General features: G+C 45.0%; 1 protein-coding gene across 2 annotated transcripts in view; it reads right to left on the bottom strand.

Moving 5' to 3' along the window:
- Nucleotides 1-17,295, bottom strand: part of ARHGEF6 (Rac/Cdc42 guanine nucleotide exchange factor 6) — a 48,376-nt gene that overhangs the window by 14,685 nt on the left and 16,396 nt on the right. For both annotated transcript variants that reach the window (XM_058154699.1, XM_058154701.1), the window contains 13 exons: nucleotides 15,383-15,510; nucleotides 13,480-13,681; nucleotides 11,047-11,117; nucleotides 9,919-10,013; nucleotides 8,712-8,807; nucleotides 7,857-7,979; nucleotides 7,145-7,283; nucleotides 6,127-6,186; nucleotides 3,996-4,142; nucleotides 3,280-3,366; nucleotides 2,517-2,595; nucleotides 1,431-1,570; nucleotides 286-411 (listed from right to left, as the gene is read on the bottom strand). In XM_058154699.1, the coding sequence (XP_058010682.1) occupies nucleotides 286-411; nucleotides 1,431-1,570; nucleotides 2,517-2,595; nucleotides 3,280-3,366; nucleotides 3,996-4,142; nucleotides 6,127-6,186; nucleotides 7,145-7,283; nucleotides 7,857-7,979; nucleotides 8,712-8,807; nucleotides 9,919-10,013; nucleotides 11,047-11,117; nucleotides 13,480-13,681; nucleotides 15,383-15,510 (1,493 nt within the window). The remainder of the gene's footprint in view (nucleotides 1-285; nucleotides 412-1,430; nucleotides 1,571-2,516; nucleotides 2,596-3,279; nucleotides 3,367-3,995; nucleotides 4,143-6,126; nucleotides 6,187-7,144; nucleotides 7,284-7,856; nucleotides 7,980-8,711; nucleotides 8,808-9,918; nucleotides 10,014-11,046; nucleotides 11,118-13,479; nucleotides 13,682-15,382; nucleotides 15,511-17,295) is intronic.

A 17,295-nucleotide genomic window follows, 5' to 3' on the forward strand; every position in this document is an offset into this window, starting at 1 on the left:
AATTCTTAAGTCTACCAATCAAACAGGACAAGATCGACAATTCATTTGCCGACCAAGCGGCAGGATTTATTTCTAAATGAATATGTGTTTGGTGGAAGGAGAGAAGGACCAACACGATGGAGTGAACGTGGTTTCCTTTGGCAGGGAGCGCCAAAGCTTGCAAGCTAAGTCCCACTTCCTAAATTCCAACCAACTCTGTGGGAACTTGCGGTTCTCCATGGCTACGTTTCCACCCATGTGACGTCCTGCTGCTTGTTCTCTTGTTCAAAGGCCACAAGACATTACCTCTTTATAGCTGAGGGCCACTGAGGGCCTGAGAGGAGGTGCTGGGCGGAGGCAACTCAAGGTCCAGGGCTTGAGGATCTGGGGTGGTTCCAGTGGGCCACGGAATTGTCCAGTAGAGCTAAAAGTCTGATGAAAAACAACAACAATCCACTGAGTTCCTTATTGTCAACCTGCCTGATCACCCCAAGGCTCCCCTACAAGGACATCATCCCTTAGAACAGGTGAGGAACGTTCAGCTCGTGGTTTTCAGCCAGCCACGTAGAATCCCATTGGTGGCTTCCTAGCACTTCTGGATCAAACCACCGCAAAATGACAGCAAAACTTTCTAATTCTCCCCTCTCGAAAGATGGTTTGGAATGGGAGGAGGAGGGCCTGGGAGTGTTCCAGCTGGAAAGGAGTGAATTGTGTGTCCCTAACCCTAGAGAGAGAGAGATGGTTGGGGGGCCCTTGAAAGAATAGAAAGAAGGAAAAATGGGACATTTTTTTCTTCTTCTATGGTCCCCTAAAATTAGGGTCAAGGCTGATCAAGGAATCTTAGCTTGATTTAGAACTGCAGAAAAAACAATTACTACTAACCTGCCTTCCATTGGGGACCTGTATACTGTACGAGTCAAAAAGAGGGTTGTGAAAATATCTATAGACCCCTCACATCCTGGACATAAACTGTTTCAACTCCTCCCCTCAAAACCACGCTACAGAGCACTGCACACCAGGACAACTAGACACAAGAACAGTTTTTTCCCCGAACGCCATCACTCTACTAAAAAAATAATTCCCTCAACACTGTCAAACTATTACTAAATCTGCACTACTATTAATCTTCTCATCGTTCCCATCACCCATCTCCTTCCACTTATGACTGTATGACTGTAACTTTGTTGCTTGTATCCTTATTTATATTGATATTGTTTCCTGATTGCTTATTTGTACCCTATGACTATCATTAAGTGTTGTACCTTATGATTCTTGATGAAGGTATCTCTTCGCTTATGTACACTGAGAGCGTATGGACCAAAGACAAATTCCTTGTATGTCCAATCACACTTGGCCAATAAAGAATTCTATTCTATTCTATTCTATTCTATTCTATTCTATTCTATTCTATTCTATTCTATTCTATTCTATTTAGTTGGGGAGTTACTCACCGAATGGGAACCCCAAGATTGGGTTTTTGAGAGGGTACCACTGAAAGTGGTTCCTCTGGTCAACCTTTGGAGGTGGTGAAGCCATTCGTGCAAATCTTGGCTACTATTGCAGTGTACCGTGAACCGGTCTCCCATGCTCCCTGCCAGAAGAAGACAAAGCAGGTGACTCAATTGAAGAACGTGTGACAGAAAGAAGGGCAAAATGGAGTTAGTGCAGATATAAGTATATAAGTATAAGCGCTCCATGGCTTAGGGCCAGGGTACTTACGGGACCGCCTACTGTTACCTCACGCCTCCCACCGACCCGTACGCTCACACAGAGAGGGACTTCTCAGGGTGCCGTTTGCCAAGCAATGTCGGCTGGCGGCCCCCAGGGGAAGGTCCTTCTCTGTGGGGGCTCCTACCCTCTGGAACGAACTTCCCCCTAGCTTGCGTCAATTGCCTGACATCTGGACCTTACGCCGCGAGCTGAAGACGTATTTGTTTATTCGCACGGGACTGGCTTAAATTTTAATATTTTAATAGGGATTGGATTTTAATTTATATTTAATATACATTTTAGGGGTTTTTAGGTCTAAATGTTTTAAATTTTTGCCAATTATATAATAAGTTTTTAAATTTCTGTTTTAGTTGTAAATTGTCATTGTTTTATATTGGCTGTGAACCGCCCTGAGTCCTTCAAGAGAAGGACGGTATAAAAATCTAATAAATAATAATAATAATAATAATAATAAGTGGGCTTCCTGGAATGAGGTTACCCGTCACCAATCTTCAAATGTTCCAGATGGTTTAGTTTTTATTTCCCCGAATACTATACGTATACTTTTAAAAGCCTGTAAGGATTGGGATACATAAATACTCGGACAATGCAGAGTTGTCAGCTGGTTAAGTATATATAACATGATTATTAATAGATATTCTTGGACACTCATCAATTTCTAATCTTAAGTACTGGTTTGTACCCAACATGTTATGATAGCCTTATCATAATAGATAAACTTAATCCAAAAACATGATTGCCAGCATGACCGCCAACGTCCAATGACGGATATGGCACAAGGAGGAGAAGAATCTAAGAACACTGACCTGAGATTTCAAAAGCGTGATCATTTCCTTCTAGATCTTCTGATTTGGTCACCAGCATTCCTATTAAAGGGATTCTCCCCTGCTCCCCCAGAAGGAGGGAAAGAAAAAGTATGATATGAAAATAATTCTGAGCAATCTTGATCAAATGTGAAAATGACAGACCAATCAGCGATTAAAAAATCAAATCAAATCAAATCATGATTTGTAGCTTAAACCTGCAACTAGAAACTGCAAAGGAAACTGTCCTTCTCTTGATTTCCGATGGGATATTTTCATGACCAGGGCAGAGCCATCACTTACTTTTTAGTTTGAAAAAAGTTAATTTTTGCAGTTATACATACATCCTAAAAGCATTTGAAATGTAGATTTACAGGCAGCTTTTACGCATAGACTGGGTTGACAAAATCAGAAATGAGGAGGTGATAAGCCAAGGAAAATAATCAAAACCATAAAAAAGCTAGTTATAAAGTATTAGTAAAGTATTAGTAAAGAATTAGTAAAGAATTAGTAAAATATTCTGGACATGGGATGTGACATGCGGAAAAATATGGCATCCTTCACTTAATCCTCCAAGGAAAAATTGAAGGCAAACGAGGTCCAGGCAGAAGAAGAACATCATGGCTTCAAAATCTAAGGGACCGGTTTGGACAAAACTCAGCAGCACTTTTTCATGCAGGGTGTTGATAAAAATAGGATCGCCAATATGATTGCCAATGTCTAATGACAGATACGGAAGAAGAAGAAGAAGATACATTCCACTCACCTTGTACATGAATCCACTCATACAAGGACTGGCTGAGAGCATCAGCAGAACGCTTGGAAACAGCATGAGATACCTTTCCTCTTTCTCCTGGGATAAAGGAAGAGACGCACCTTGCATGAACAATGATGGAAGACACCATTTGTGCAATCCCCCACATCGCTTGATGCTCATTGCATCACAATGTGTGTTGATAACCAGGGGTGGGCTGTTGGGGATTCGCAGGGGTTCAGGAGAACCTCTAGCTAAGATTCTGTGCAATTTGGAGAACCCCCAAATCCCATTCCTGGCTGGCCCTGCCCTGCCCTGCCCCTCCCAGGAGTCCCCACGTAGCCCATTTGGGATGCAGGTAAGTGCAGGGCACGTATGGAGGCTCGGGGAGGGTGAAAAACAGGCCTACCGGAAGTTCGAGGGCCTCCGGAGCCTGGGGAGGCTGTTTTTGCTCTCCCGTAGGCTCAAGGAAAGCCTCTGGAGCCCGGGGAGGGCAAAAACTCCCCCCCCCGCTGTGGTGCAGGAGGCCAACTAGGTCACGCCCACCATGGCCACACCCACCCAGCAACCGGCAGAGAACCCCTTGCTAAATTTTTGAAGCCCACTCCTGGTGATAACCAAGGCTGGAAACTTCTTCAGAAAGAGCAGCTGTAGGCCCCACGTTGGTTGAACCGAGAAAAGGACAAGGGAACACCACGAGAAGAACACCTGGTTCTCCTGGTTCTCACCTCATTCCCTCCATATTGGACCATGGCTTGGGACATGTAAAGGACGCTGCCCATGGATCGGATGTCTTCTCCTTCCCAACCTTGGATGGTTTCCGAAAGGATCTGCAGTTCGAGTTGCTTCCTCTTTCTCATCTCTTGACATTGGGACTGTCAACAAAGCTTGGGTTACAAAGTGGATCATAGATAAGAAGACTAAGTTGTTTGTGTATTGGAGAAAGGACTGCTATGTTATGCCATACAAGACAATGAATCATCATTTTCTTTTAACGACCCCATAAACCCTTGCGGGGTAAAGTCTGGGCCACTGAATGGAGCTGAGCGTTTACTGGCCGGATGCCCTTCCTGTCGCCAATGAGGAGTTTCATTCAGCAGATATATTCTCCTCATCCCCAATGAGAAAAATATCTGCCTCTACATGCATAAATGTATATGTGATTTACAACCCACTGGTCCTCGCATGTATGACCATCACAGAATCTCCAAGATCCGCATGGTCAAAATTCGGATGCTTGGCAATTGGCATAGGTATTTATAACAGTCCAGGGATCAAATCATTGTCATTTGCAACCTTCCCACAAATGCTTCCTATTAGCAAAGTCAATGGAAGACACTGGATTCGTTGAATAATCGTGTAGTTTGCTTAACAACTGGCAATAAGGTAAGTCAATTGGGCCAGCAATGGCTCCAACTGTGATCAAAAACTGCCTGGATACGCATTCGAATCTTATTTCAGGTTTCTGCTATCATTTTCATGAGTTTGGATCATCAGGGAAAACATCGGATCCCAGATGCTTTCAAGTCAAGAGCTACAGCTTCCTCAATGCATCCATTGCAATGATTCTTTATTCTGCTTTCACAAATTTATCTATCTATCTATCTATCTATCTATCTATCTATCTATCTATCTATCTATCTATCTATCTATCTATCCAGTGGTGGGATTCAAATAATTTAACAACCGGTTCTCTGCCCTAATAATTTCTTCCAACAACCAGTTTGCCAAACTGCTCAGAAAGTTAACAACCGGTTCTCCCGAAGTGGTACGAACTGGCTGAATCCCACCACTCTATCTATCTATCTATCTATCTATCTATCTATCTATCTATCTATCTATCTATCTATCTATCATCAAGAACAAGAAAACAAGTAACAGAGTAGACATAGACATGGACACATGAAAAAATTGGCACAAATTAAAGGATATAAATAGGCAAAACATAGCCATAAAAACATAGAATGATTACATATAATTGGGAACAGTAGGACAGGGATGGTAGGCAGGCTGGTGCGCTTATGCACGCCCCCTTAGGGACCTCTTAAGAAACATGAAAGGTCCACGGTAGACAGTTTATGGTGAAAGATATGGGGATTAGAGAGACTAACAACAGGATCAGGTAGAGTGTTCTAGACGTTTACTACTCTGTTGCAGAAGTCATCTTTCCTACAATCAAGATTAGAGCGAATTACATTGAGTTTAAATCTATTGATAACCATTATGTTATTACGGTTGAAATTAAAGTACTCATTTACAGGTAGAATGTTTTGGTAAATAATCTTATGAACTAAGCATAGGTTGGAATGGAGACGATGTAGTTCGAAGCTATCTAGACCTAAAATTTCAAGCCTGGTGGTATAGGGAATTTTATTTCGAGCAGAAGATTTGAGAACTCTTTTAATAAAATATCTCTGGACCCTCTCTAATGTAATGATGTCTGAAATATAGTGAAATACTTTTTTATTTTATTTATTTATTTACTTTGTCACAACATCATATAAAAGGATTATATAGTATATAAACATATATATGAGTAAATATTAGGAGGTATAAGCATCAATATATATATAGGAAGAAGAAAAGAAAAACAATAGGACAGGAACGGTAGGCACGTTTGTGTGCTTATGCACGCCCCTTTTTCCTCCCCCCTTCCTTGGACTCAGTTCTTCCTCTCTCACCCAAAAACGTCCCTCCTTTACGGATGAGAAAAAAGGCTGATTATTGTACCTTCGGCCTTACAAGGAGAACAACAGAAAATAAAATAAAATCACATAAAAAATAAAAACCACATTTGGAATCTTGCTTTGGACAACAGCGCCCCCTTGAGGGCTATTTAATGTCTGGTCGGAGACCTACCACAAGAGACTTGAAGGCCCCTATGGCTTTCAAAATGTCTTCGTGATCAGGATGGGCCTCCTAGGGGGGGAAAAAGTAGATAAATTAGATGAAGAAAAACTGTTTTCCTCCCTCCCCAAAATACTAGAACCAGAGGGAATGAAGGTTAGAAAGATGTTAGTGCAATAAGTGAGGTAAAAGATAAAAGTAAAGGTTCCTCTTGCACATACATGCTAGTTGTTCCCGACTGTAGGGGGCGGTGCTAATCTCCGTTTCAAAGCCGAAGAGCCAGCGCTGTCCGAAGACGTCTCTGTGGTTATGTGACCTGCATGACTCAACGCCAAAGGCGCACAGAACGCTGTTCCCTTCCCACCAAAGGTGGTCCCTATTTGTCTACTTGCATTTCTTACATGCTTTCGAACTGCTAGGTTGGCAGAAGCTGGGACAAATCACGGGAGCTCACCCTGTTATGCAGCGCTAGGGATTCGAACTACTGAACGGCCGACCTTTTGATCAACAAGCTCAGAGTCTTAGCCACTGAGCCCCAATAAGTGAGGTACAGAGTCACTTAGCCACTGAGCCCCAATAAGTGAGGTACAGAAATCGAAACTGAGTCATCGGTTTTAGGAAACGGTGAGAAGGAAGAACTTCCTTCAGATGCAGAAGAAGATGTTCTCCTGGAACTGGGCCTATTGTGGTGAAGGTTGGTTCACCTGCTTCTCTGGATAACATTATTTTTGGGTGGAGTGGGGTGGGAAAGTGTCTGGATTAGGCTCCACCCTTGAAGCTTGGTTGTGGCTCCCTTTGGACCATCACAAGAGTTGGGCAAACCATCGATTTGCAAGGGGTCCAAGACGGATCTAGAGAAAGAGGCTCCTTCCAGGAGCTCACCTACTAGCATGTAGAGCCAAGAAGACCCTTGGTGACCATAGAGAATCATGGAAAAAAGCCAAATGCAACCCTGCGAAGGGGAGTCCCTCACTGAACAATGGTGGTGGAACCAACCAATACGGATGACTAGTCTTCCATAAAAGCTCACCTCCATGTGTCTCTCAAGCTCCTGCAGGAGGGCAATGTATTTGTCCAGCCGTGTAAATGGCTTGCTGAGACTTGTGGTCAAGGTCAATATCCCAGAGGAGGTCATCCCTTGGTTCTCCATGAACTTCTCCAATTCATCGCTGGAAGAGAAGCATCCATGATGATAGAGAAGCAGACCAGCCCACTGGACACGTCTTATCTTTCCCCAGGGCAGCGTTCTGACCCAGACTTCCCCGGCAGGATGGCCAATAAAAAATTCTATTCTATTTCCTCTTCCACAGTCTTTCAAGATAGTTCACAATTTCCCGCAATACTTGGCAAGAATGCGATAATGGACTAATTGTCTCCTGCAAACTTCACTCCCCTTTTGCTCCTCTTTTATTCCCTCTGGGAGGGGCCATTCATCTTCCACCTGTGGCCTTACTCCCAATTCGACCCTTGTTCTTTAGCTGTTCCTTCGTCTGGCAACTCATGCGCACAGGCTCCAGCTGTTCATCTGCCTCACTGATGTCTGCTTCAGAAGGCAGCTGATAACTGGCATACGGCCCTGGCCCCCTCTTTGCCTCCGACACAGAGCCCTCATCAGAGCCTTCCCCAGACTCCAGGACTGGCCCATGTTCCTCCCCAACCTCCTCACTGTCCAAATCTGCTGCCAGCTCTGCTAGCTGCCAGCGGGCTGCAACAGGCAGGGTTTGGTGCGTTTTTATTTTTACCTGTGATGGGTCAAGACGTTGACCGCAGATGGATGGTTAGTGCAATAAGTGAGGTACAGAGATGCAAACTGGGGCATCAGGCTTAAGAAGCAACCTCCCACTCGTTGCTGATGTTCGGGAAGTCTGTAGGAGACACAGGCAGGTCAAAGGTGGAAGAAATGAAGCTGTTGGTTGGCATTTGAAATTTCAGTTTTATCTGAGCCAAGAGGAACATAGACCGAGGGAAAATAACTTTCCTGCCAACATTTATTTATAGAAATGTACAGTAGTGGCCAAAATTGTAAAAACCTTTTGGGAAAAGTGTATTTTTAAGGTTTGATGGCTAATAATACCACTTTTTTTGGAAGTTTCAAGATAATCCTATTCCACTTCACCCAATTGAAAATCTATGGAGCCGCCTAAAGAAACTTGTTAGTCAGAAGCGACCCAGCAATAAAACCCAGTTAATCGAAGCCATCATTCAATCTTGGTTTCATATTGTAACAGCTGTAGAACTCAAAGACTTGGTTCACTCCACGGGAAGACGTTGTAAGGCCGTCATTCGTGCTAAAGTTTACCCAAGTATTAACTGACATGGGGATAATTTTTGTATATCTCGTTTTTTCTATAGTGATAATTTTTGTATATCTCGTTTTTTTCTATGTGTTTCACTTTTCTTCTTTATACTGTAACTACTATGCTAATAGCAAATCCTTCATAAAAGTTATTGCATAGTGTAGAAAAAATGCTTTTAAAAGTTAAAAAAAAACCACAATTGGCCACGCCCACCCAGTCACATTACCCCTCCACCACCAAGCCACGCCCTCAGAACCGGTAGTAACAAATTTTACATTTCACCCCTGGTTCAGGACTTACCTAGCACATTCTTCCAGCGTCTGGTTGAGCGTCTGTTGAAAGTTGCAGATCTCCTCCACGTTTCCAAGCAAGGAGGCGATGTCCGTAGTGCTCAGCCTAGAAATATACATACAGTGTTTTCCCGAAAATAAGACCAGGTCTTATATGAATTTTTGCTCTAAAAGACTCATTAGAGCTTATTTTCTGATTAGATGTTATTTTCCGGGAAATACAGTACTAAATACATCCATCTGGCTGATGATGGGGCTTAACTAGGGTTTATTTTTGGGGTAGGGCTTATATTACGAGCATCCTGAAAAATCATGCTAGGGCTTATTTTCCAATTGGGCCTTATTTTCAGGGAAACAGGGTATCCTGGAAAGATACACTCTGAGTGAGGAAAAAGCGTCTTGGCTTTTAAGATTTAAGAATCTTAAGTGGCATGTTGAAGGTTAAATTCTATGGAGATTCTCCATCATTTATTTATTTATTTATTTATTCGTATTTTTATACTGCCGTTCTCCGAAGACTCAGGGCGGTGTACAGCCAATAAAACAACAGAAATCCTAAACAAATTAAAATACTATAACAAGTTTAAAAATCTGATTCGACCGCTGTATACTTAAAATATTAGCTAAAATTTTTCAAAAACTAAAACCCTATTAAAAACCCGCCATATTAAAATCAATCAGGCCAGCCCCGCTTGGTGAAAAAAGAAAGTCTTGAGCTCGCGTTTAAAGGTCCGGAGATCAGGGAGGAGACGGAGTCCCACCGGCAGCTCATTCCATAGAGCCGGGGCCCTCACAGAGAACGCTCTTCCCCTGGGGGCCGCCAGCCGACATTGACTAGCCGACGGCACCCTAAGAAGGCCCTCCCTGTGAGCGCGCACTGGACGTCATGGACATTCAGGTCATGGTTGTCCCAAAGGTGCCTTTGGGACACGTTGAAGATTGAAAGTGGTCTTCACGCCATTGTAATGACCATTCTCATGTTCTCATCACCAACAATCTATTCCTTAGTTGTCCCAACTACTATTATGCCCTTGAGTATGGATCTTTCCTTAGAGAAGCAAAGCAAAAGACCAACCCCATGAATTAAAAAGGCATTCCAAACTGCCAATATCCAAAGACTGGCCAGTAGAATTGGAAGTCATCAATGATCATTTGAGAAGTCGCATCTATCCTCCTCCCCATTATTAATGGAGATCATCTCAAATAATCTCACTTACTTGTCATAAGACTGGAGAGACTTCAAGTACGTTCCTAGAAGGGACTGCAGCTCCTTGGCGTACTCTCGCTCCGTTTCCAAAATATTTTGAAGCACCTGAAGCAGGTGTAGATAAGCAGGAGATATAAAGGATGTTAGGAACGATCCAAGTATATCTTGCTTAGGAATGATGGACCCTGGGAACATACTGTATGTTTATCAACATGGCTAGGCTCACAAGTATGGCATTCTTCTCGTCACGTGTTTACGGACACGAATGCTTAGTTAGTTGCCAAAAATAAAGTCTCCCTCGAGTCAGCTCAGCTGCTGGTGACTTCATATCTGTGCCGTTTCTTGGCAACAGTTAGAAGTAGTTTATCATTTCATGCTTCCAAGACATGGTTTCATCGTATCTCAGTTTATCCTACAGTCTTGAGCCTCCTATTCAAGCATGGACCACACCCAACTTTGGTTAGGCTTAGCTTTTGGAAAGAAAAGTTGAGTTGGGGTCAACTTTTGCTGTTTAGGTTGTTTTCTGGGCAGGATATTTATGGGCAGAAGAAATATTAAAATGTTGGTGGTTGGGAAATACTGATAATGAGTGAAGCCCTAGGCTTCACGTCTGATAGCTCTGAGGGGATTCCATGTACCAGGTTTAATCACTCGCATCAGTCAGAGAAATACAGATTTCCCCATAACTGTAGGCTTCTCTCCTTCATAATCTGGAACCCACTTGTGTTAAGAAAGGGCAAAAATTAAGTACAAGAATGTTCTCTACCCCAGAAGAACAATGGCAATTTTCTTCTCCTTTGGAAGTAAATTTGAAAGCTTCTGTATTTTTCAGAGTATAAGACGCACCTTTTTCCCCCCAAAAAAGAGGGTGAAAATCTGGGTGCATCTTATACTCCGAATGTAGTCCCATCCAACGGAGCCAGTCAGAATTTTTACTACTGGTTGTCCGAACTACTCAAAATTTCCACGACCGGTTCTCCAGAACTGGTCAGAACCTGCTGAGACCCCACCTCTGTTTGTGTTGTTGTGGTAAAATCAATAAACAAACTTTTTTTAAAAAAAGAGTTCACAAGGATAGATTTACAAGCATCCTTTCAGTTAATAAAATTCAGGAATAATAGAGACTTCACAGACTTACCACAGTATAATAATTCTTCGTAAGTTGAGGACTTTCAGCCCCTTTCAAAGCCTTAGGAGAGAGCAGTTTATCTGGAGGAGAAACAGGAGGAATGATTATAGAGAAGTGCTCTTACCATGTTTCCCCGAAAATAAGACCCTGTCTTATATATTTTTTGCCACCAAAAAAGGCACCAGGTCTTATTTTCGGGGTGTGTGTGTGTGTCCACTGATTCACCTCACTTGTGCACGTCGCCCCCCGGCCTCCTTTTCGCTGTCAGAGGCTTTCAGGAATTCCTTCCTTCCTTCCTTCCTTCCTTCCTTCCTTCCTTCCTTCCTTCCTTCCTTCCTTCCTTCCTTCCTTCCTTCCTTCCTTCCCTTCCCTCCTTCCTTCGCTCTCTCCCTCCTTCCTTCCCTTCCCTTCCCTTCCCTCCTTCCTTCGCTCTCTCCCTCCTTCCTTCCCTTCCCTTCCCTTCCCCTCCCTTTCCTTTCTTCCTCCCTTCCTCCCTCCCTCCCTCCCCTCCCCTCCCCTCCCTTCCCTTCCTTCCTTCCTTCCTTCCTTCCTTCCTTCCTTCCCTTCCTTCCTTCCTTCTTTCCTTCCTTCCTTCCCTTCCCTTCCCTTCCCTTCCCTTCCCTTCCCTTCCTTCCTTCCTTCCCTTCATTTTCACTGTTATTGTTCTTTCACCCCTTACTGCTCCAGGCTTACAATCACCTTTGCTGGTGAAACCCTGAAATGTTTCAATTCAGAGCCACCGTTTGTCAGGTTCTCCACCCCTGGAGAAATGACCCTTTTGGTTTAGAAACCTATTATGAGCCAAGAACGTTATGCCAAGGCAGAAGGAAGACTCCCTGTTGGCTTTCCTGGAATGGCAGTGCTAGCCCTGAATAGTTTTGAAAGGTCTCCACTGAGGTAGGGTTTCTAGCAAGCTCTGGAGACATGACTCGCACAGGTGAGGAGGGCCAAGAACTCTTGATGCCTGATCACCAGTAGAAGTGACTGTGGAATCTCTTCCTGGAGACAGAGCTCAGTGTCAGAGAAAGGACCCAAAAGTCTACCCTGGTGTGGTGACTCAGTTGACCGCAGGGCAAAACCCGAAGGAATGTCCATGCAATCTTACTCTGTCATTGTCATCTGTAAAACCAACATTGACTTTTTCTTCCTTTAAAGAAAGAAGAACAGGATCACCACTCCTTACCAGGAGAGATTGAAATACAGAAAACATTGTGGGGGGAGTGGAGGTGGGGAGGGGGATTGGAGCAATAAAGAAAGGAGGAGGAGGAGGAGGAAAAGGAGAAGACAGGAAGGAGAAAGAAAAGGAAGAGGAGCAGGAGAAAAAAAAGAGGAGCAGGAGAAGAAAAAGGAGAAGATAGGAAAGAGAAAGAAAAGGAGAAAGAAAAGGAGGAGGAGGAGAAGGAAGAGGAAGAGGAGGAAAAAGAAGACAGGAAAGAGAAAGAAGAAAGAAAATGAGGAGGAAGACAAGCAAGAAAAGGAGAAGATAGGAAAGATAAAGAAAAGGAGAAAGAAAAGGAGGAGGAGGAGGAGGAGGAAAAGGAGAAGATAGGAAGAAGAAAGAAAAAGAGGAAGAAAAGGAGAAAGAAAAGGAGGAGAAGGAAAAGGAGAAGATAGGAAGGAGAAAGAAAAAGAAGAGGAAGAGGAAGAGGAGGAGAAAGAGAAACAAAAGGAGAAGGAGTAAGGGGAGGAGGCTGAAGTGGAGGTGGAAGAGAAGGTTTTTCTTCACAAATGCAGAAAGAATCTAGAACACATAAAGCTACCTATGGAAACCACACTATGTTAAAACATAAGCAGTCACATAGGCTGCTCTGTACATTAACAGGCCTCACCGATCTGGGCATGCAAGTCAAACATATCCAAGCCATCCCAACAACAGACACACGAATGTAAACCTCAACAACGACAGGAAAGATCGCAGCAGACCAGTGGTGAAATCTGAACCGGTTTACTACCGGTTTGCTGGCTGCGCATGTGTGCTGTGCGAAGGCATGCGCACCGCACACCATGCACCAAATGCAAGGTGCGCACATACACAGTGCACGCCAAATGGGGGCCTGGGGTAAGTAGAACAGCACCGCTGGGAGGGGCTGATCAGCTGTGGCACGCAAACTTTTTTCTCACTTTTAAAAGCATTTTTTTTACAACCTATTCGGCTAAATAGGTTGTGAAAAAACTGCTTTTAAAGGTAAAAGAAACAGGCTCTGATGACCGCGCAGCTCAGCTGTGATTATCAGAGCCTTTTTTTTTAACCTTTTAAAAGCATTTTTTAAAAGAAGCAGCAAGCGGGGGAAGCAAACAACCGGGCATTGGGTGGGCATGGAGCAGTGGGAGGGGCAGAGATTTTTGCTAACAGTTCTCCGAACCACCCACCGCCATCGCTACCAGATCGGCTGATCCGGTCCGAACCGGGAACATTTCACCCCTGCAGCAGACCTCTCTTACCGGTGGATTTAATTTCTCTGACGTAGTTGCTGGGGAACCAGCCCGTCTTTCCATTCAGGGTCCCTTCCCACCAGCCCCCTTCCTCCGTGCGGGTGACGTAAATGATGTCCCCCTTGTTGATGGTCAGCTCATCTTCGTTGGTCTGCTTAAACTGGAAACGGGCCTTGACCACCAGTTGGTGACTGCCATTTTCGGTCATCTCCTAAACACAAAGCAAGATCAGGAAAATGGTTGGTTCCAGAAGAGAAAGACGAAAGAAGAAGCAAGGAAAGGAATCATCCAGACAACTTAATGAATGTTTAATGTTTAATTTTTTTTAAAAAAGGACTAGGGGTGACATGATAGTAGTGTTCCAATATCTCAGGGGCTGCCACAAAGAAGAGGGAGTCAAGCTATTCTCCAAAGCACCTGAGGGTAAAACAAGAAGCAACGGATGGAAACTAATCAAGGAGAGAAGCAACCTAGCACTAAGGAGAAATTTCCTGACAGAGAGAACAATCAGTGGAACAACTTGCCTCCAGAAGTTGTGAATGCTCCAACACTGGAAGTTTTTAAGAAGATGTTGGATAACCATTTGTCTGAAGTGGTGTAGGGTTTCCTGCCTAAGCAGAGGATTGGACTAGAAGACCTCCAAGGTCCCTTCCAACTCTGTTATTCTAATGTCTGAATAGCAAATATGAAAGCTTTGTTAAGAAGAAGCAAAAGAGAGATGCTTTGATGGTCAACTGATGTCAGGAAGTAATGAAAGTATGAAGCTGAGAGCTTCTCCGAAAACGTTGGGTTTGAACGAGGAAATTCCAGCTTCACCATTCAGCTGTACAACTTTTCTTCTGCACCAGGTTAACACCAGGCCTTTGACCCCTGCCTGCTATTTCCTCTGCCAATCCAACGTATGTTTAGGATGGTGTATTATTCTTGACTTGGCCTGCTATGGCAGGGCCAGCCTCCAAGAAGGAATAGGCCAAGAGAAGAGGGATAAATAAACTACTAGAGGACAGAGAAAGCCAGCTCAAATCTAAACCAGGGGTCTCCAACCTTGGTCACTTTAAGACTTGTGGACTTCAACTCCCAGAGTTCCTCAGCCAGCAAAGCTGTTGTGCCTCGTCCTCCCTCCTCTCCTCAGCTGGGCCCCTTCTGTCTCCTCCCGGGCCTGCTATCAGACTCGGAGTCTGATAATGAAGATGAATGGCCTGTCATGCCTCCAGCCCCCGGCCCTGCCCCCATGCCTGGACAGGATGTCAGGAATGAACAAACAAACCTCACTCCTACAGCGTGTGAGCAGGAAGCCAGCCACGTGCTGGAATTACGGACAGCAGATCCAGCTGAAGAGAATTCACAGTGGGAGGATCCTCGCTTCTGGAGATCTGAGAGGTGACGCCAGCAGAAGGAAGGGAGGGGCAGGCCTGGATAAATGCTGAGTCATGGAGCCATACCCCACAGCCTATATAAAGAACCTGCTTTTGGCATTCAACTTTGAGTCAAGCAAAGTCTCCTTTAGTTTGCTGAAGTCACAACTTGGACTCCTGCCTGCCCTGAGAAACCTGGAAGGAATTTGGCAAAGCTGCAGAGGCTTCGTTGCCACACTTGATATGGACTTCCTAGACCCGGTCGTCAGAGGGGGAGTGGGACACGACAAAAGCTGGCTGAGGAATTCTCGGAGTTGAAGCCCACAAGTCTTAAAGTGACCAAGGCTGGAGACCCCTGATCTAAACTATCATGAATTTCAATTAAAACAACATTGCATTAATTAAATCCAAGCCCTAAACTATTTTTCGAATGTCCCCACCTTCTGAGATGGCAGAAAAGGGCCGCAGGGACCTGAGAAGGCCACACACCCAAGGGTAGTAAAGGAAGGTACGAATTGAGCGTTCCTGCTTTGGGTGGGATCGCGCTGAAAACATACCCCAACTCTTGATTGTCTCTGCAACACTCTGGATGGCCGAGCGGAGGCTGCTTGGGTCAGGGGCTGGCAGTCACCGGGTGTTGGAGAAGGCAGCTGAGAACATGGCTTCCTGGTAGAACTTCCTGGATCTGTTAAAAAAGGAGAAGAGGTCAAAAACGGAAGGAAATAACCCTTTGCTGAGCTGAGGCTAGAAAAAGAGCTATAATGGGTCAAATGAAAGCCTACATCCTTTGATCTCCAACTGAAAACTCCTTGAGGGACGTTTCTCGACTTTAACCATTTTAAGAGGGGTGGACGTCAACTCCCAGAATTCTCCAGCCAGTTGATAAGTTTCTTGTTAAACAGGGCTTGATTCAGGGGTGGGTTTTACTTACCTTTACTAGCGGTTTGCAACAGGGACCACACGCATCTGCACATGCGCAGATCGTCATTTATGACGTCCGGGCGGGTGGGCAGAGCCTCCCACCAATTTTACTACCGGTTCTATAGAACTGGACAGAACCGGGAGCAACCCACCATTGGCTTGATTCCTGGGCCACAATCTCACACGAGCATCTTCCAAAAGGGGAAACGAAATTCAGAAGCAGGTATCATTGCCCTATCAGATCCTGGTTCGGAGGAGGAGGAGTTGGAACCAGGACCCTCTGATGGGGATGGCACATCTCCCTTGGCATGTTGAAAGAGTCCAGGGGCTAAGGACGATGCTGCCCCAGGCCCCTCAAGCTGTTGTGACCCAGGCCCAAGTAGGTAGTAGGAAACTCAGTCAGTGAATAAACAAACAAACTTTATTCAAACAGCTGAGAATTACTTCATTCCCAGCGTCGTTCAACTCAAATTAAATCAAATTCCTCCCAACACAAATTCCTCAGTCCTATCACCAACCTTGTTCCAATTAGGCAAACTGCCAAAGGCCTTTCTTGGCAAACGTTCAGAAGTCACTGATACAAAAATAAATGCAAGAAGACGAAGCTATCAATGTTGTTTTCCGGCAAAGCCCAAATGCTGTTGCTGGTCTTTTAAGCCTTATGGGAGGGGCCAATCATCTCTTGGGCCTACTCCTGAGTCATCCTTTTTGCTTGAGCTGCTCTTGCCTTCTGGCAGCTCTTCTCATGCATGCATTAGGAACAGGCTCCTCCTGTTCTTCTGCCTCACTACTGTCAGCCTCTGGAGGCTCTGGAGTCCGCACCTCACTCCCCGATGGCCCTGGCCGCACCTCAGCCTCAACATTGTCCGACTCCATTGCCAGCTCCTCAGGCTGCTGACGGACGGCAACACTAGCATTGGGGGAGGTGGTCAGCTGGATAGAGAGCTGCCTGCCTTCACAGACACGGGAGAGGATCGGCTGGGTGTCGAGAGGGCAGCAGATCCCCTCTAATGAGGAACAGCTGCTTCCCCCACTGATCCGAGAACACAGAGAGTAGAACGGAGGCCAGGAGGTCTGCAAGGCTGCTCGGGAGAAGGCCGCCACACCTCTCCTCGCAAGGAACACCTGGTGTGTGTTGACTTAAGTAGAAGCTGGGGGGTTTTGCCTTTGTTGGGAACAATTGCTTGCTTTGCAAAAACTTGGTTCGTGTTTCTGCCTTGCGGACCTTGACTCTGGACCTTGCCCCGTGAGCTTGGACCTTCTCTTTGGACTTCCTCTCTGCCATTGCAAATTGCTTTTGTTTTGTTGCTTCCTGGCTTTTGTTTGTGGGAACTGAGGGCAACTGTCTTCAGGAAAGCGTGGGATGGAACCTTTGTCTACATGACCTGGGCAGCGGTGGGTTTCCAATATTCTTACCACTGGTTCGCCGTGTGCATGTCCACTTTGCACACGCGCCTTCCGCACCTGTGCCCGCCTTTGAAAATGTGCCTAAATAGGATGGCATAGTGCCGGGGCGGGTGGACAGGCCCACCCATGATCTCTGCTACCA

This window comes from Ahaetulla prasina, chromosome 11, assembly GCF_028640845.1.
Source record: "Ahaetulla prasina isolate Xishuangbanna chromosome 11, ASM2864084v1, whole genome shotgun sequence".
NCBI lineage: Eukaryota > Metazoa > Chordata > Lepidosauria > Squamata > Colubridae > Ahaetulla > Ahaetulla prasina.